Here is a 2,965-nt window from a genome sequence, read left to right as displayed (position 1 = left end):
GAAAATGTATTTCATTCTCTCAACTTGTAGTCATGATAGATAAAAGTTAGGCATATGTATATCACAATCCCACATGAAATTCGCTAGCATTTTTTTCAAATAAAAAGACCTCGACCATATTTCGGAAATGACAACCTAAGGAAGAGTCATACAATAAGTATCCTACGCCAAGATAAAGAGATCTCGCCATAAGATAACAAGGACATGCACCACCATTTGATCAACTCGACCCACAAGGTCAACTCGACAAAACTAGGTCCGACTCCGATAGGAGAACAATAAGCAATAAAAGATTATGTATATTTTGTTATCTCACTTAAAGTATCTTGTCCATATAAGCTTCATGCTTTAGGGACGATGTACATCCCAAATAATTTATTAGGTCGGGCTCTGAACTCAGACATGGAGCAACTTGTCCGTCTTATCTGGGATGGTCCAAAAGAGCGTAAACGAGTTAGGCATATTTGTGGGTCAAACACTCTCATAAAGCATCTCGTCCCTACATGCCTCATGTTTGGGAAGTTGTATACATCCCAAGAAGTTGCATGGTTGAAATACCTGGATAACTCTTCTCTTAAGCATCCCGCACTTACATGTCTCATGTTTGGAGGATTGTGTACATCCTTGAAAATTATAATAAATTTAGTTATGACTATTCCCTAAAGTTCGACGTGACAAAGACCACCCTATGAAAAGTGTCAACAAACAAGTTGTTATAGATCATTATTGTATGACATCGATGCATTTAAAGTGTGTTGAAGCGTGTCTCTACTAAATGTAATAGTATAATTTAAGAGTTAGATAGATGACTATGGATGCCCATAATAGTGATTAATGATATTTAAAGAGCTTACCCTAAAAGAGAGGTTCAAGAAAATAAGAAAACAAGAAGAGGAATTCATTTCCTACACAAAAACAATCGAACCGTGACTCTTTCTAACCAGTATTGGAGAAATTAATTTGTTCTTGCATAATCATAATCATAATCATAATCATTCTATAATAAAAAGGATATTTGGGAAATAAAGAAATTTTGAAATGTTTGGGGGAAGAATTTTACCTAACAACTTGTAGTCTTGATAAATAAAAGTTGGGGCCCTCTATATCACAATCCCACATGAAATTCGCTAGCCTTTTTCAGCTTTTGAAGATTCAATTCAACCGTACATTTCTTCACTATCACAAAATTTTGCTATATATATAAACAAATAATTAAAATCCAATAACTGAAATACTGAACCTTGTCCTTTCCTCTTTTGTCCTTTCAAAAAAACCTTCACTTATTTAACTTCTCTCCTTTCTCTTCAAGAAAACCTAAAACCACATTCCAATTTTCATACCTTAAAAGAAAACATCATCTTCACTTGTTATCATTAAACCAAACAATTTTCACCCATGATGTTACCAAACCCAGCACCCACCGTCCCAGACGCCGTCGCTCGCTACCACACCCACGCCGTCTCTCCCCACCAGTGTTGCTCCGCCGTCATCCAAGAAATCTCCGCTCCCGTTTCCACCGTCTGGTCCGTCGTTCGCCGCTTCGACAATCCCCAAGCTTACAAACACTTCGTCAAAAGCTGCCACGTCATCCTCGGCAACGGTGACGTAGGCACTCTCCGTGAAGTCCGTGTCATCTCCGGACTCCCAGCCGCCGTCAGCACCGAACGACTTGAAGTCCTCGACGATGAACGCCACGTCATCAGTTTCAGTATGATCGGCGGAGATCACCGTCTAGCTAACTACCGTTCTGTCACCACTCTTCACCCTAGTCCGATCTCAGACCCCGACGGTAACCACCGCACAGGCACCGTTGTTGTTGAGTCTTACGTGGTTGACGTGCCGCCGGGAAACACCACTGATGATACTTGTGTCTTTGTTGATACCATCCTTCGGTGCAATCTTCAATCTCTCGCGAAATTCGCCGAGAATTTGGCCTTAACTCGATCAAATCAACGATAACTTTTTTTGTTTTTGTTTAACTTGTAGTCTTTTACCATTTTTTACTTGTAATAATATTAGTAATCAAGTTGTTATATATTTTTATTTTTATTAATGGTAGTTTATGCGAGTTTAATGTTGTATTGTACTGTAACATTGGGTATAGAGGTCATGATTGATGTGAATGACAAAGTTTCTATGACATGAAATGAAATGTTGAGAGCTTTTGAATTTTGAGTTTTCCATAAGTTAAGGCAAATGTGACGATGACATGATTTTGAATGCAACTTGCAGCATGGGGTTGGGTTTGTGTTTTTACTTTCACTTTCTGTCTTCTCTTTAATAAAAGATGCGAGAGCTTGAATTCTAACCGCGACATCATACTTTTATTCTCCTGCAAAGCAACATGATTATTGTTGACAACAAGTAGGGCTAGTAGACATTAGTAATTAGAATCAGAAAATATTTAGTCAAAAAAAGAAAAGAAAGAAAGAAAGAAATATATGGAATTAGCTGTATTAGGCTGTAACATGACTTTGTTTGGGGTTTTGAAGAATGTATTTTTCTCATGCTGAGTTCGAACCATCGATGACACAATAAATTATAATTTACGCAAAGAGAGAAAAAGACATGCAAGTTGCAGCATATAATAATAGTAGTATATTTTGGTGTTGTTGAGCCACACAGGGTTTATTTAATTGAGGGTATGAGAAAAAGAAGAAAAGAAATGTCGTTGAGCATGGGTTTGTTTGAATAAATCAGTGGTACGTCGTCGTCAGATTGTGCAAGTTGATGAGCAAGTGGGAGGGAGATAAGTTAAACTTAGTTATACAACAAGAGAGAGAGAGAGAGAAATGCTGTTCATGAATCATGATCCTCGTGCAGTGTACTAGTTTCTACCCCACCATTTTTTTTCGTTGACTTAGAGAATTCTTAAAATGGATAACAATTTTGATAATTAAGATTTGGATGTGTTTTTTTATTTAAATAATTAGTTAGATATTCGTAAGTCTGAATGGGTAAATAT

At 37.3% G+C, this 2,965-nt stretch overlaps 1 protein-coding gene across 1 annotated transcript; it reads left to right on the top strand.

The window, feature by feature from the left end:
• Positions 1 to 1,164: 1,164 nt before the first annotated feature.
• Positions 1,165 to 2,169, top strand: LOC127127403 (abscisic acid receptor PYL4). The gene has a single exon (XM_051056584.1). The coding sequence runs from the start codon at positions 1,396 to 1,398 to the stop codon at positions 1,957 to 1,959; it is 564 nt and encodes a 187-aa protein (XP_050912541.1). The 5' UTR covers positions 1,165 to 1,395; the 3' UTR covers positions 1,960 to 2,169.
• The last annotated feature ends 796 nt before the right edge of the window (positions 2,170 to 2,965 follow it).

The sequence above is a fragment of the Lathyrus oleraceus genome, chromosome 3 (assembly GCF_024323335.1).
Source record: "Lathyrus oleraceus cultivar Zhongwan6 chromosome 3, CAAS_Psat_ZW6_1.0, whole genome shotgun sequence".
NCBI classification, from domain to species: Eukaryota; Viridiplantae; Streptophyta; class Magnoliopsida; order Fabales; family Fabaceae; genus Lathyrus; species Lathyrus oleraceus.
The sequence above is the reverse complement of the archived record's forward strand: the minus strand, read 5'-3'. Positions and strand labels throughout refer to the sequence as shown.

What these genes read in the sequence shown, in the direction of transcription:
- LOC127127403 (XM_051056584.1), top strand. Translation starts at nt 1,396, where the DNA reads ATGATGTTACCAAACCCAGCACCCACCGTCCCAGACGCCGTCGCTCGC.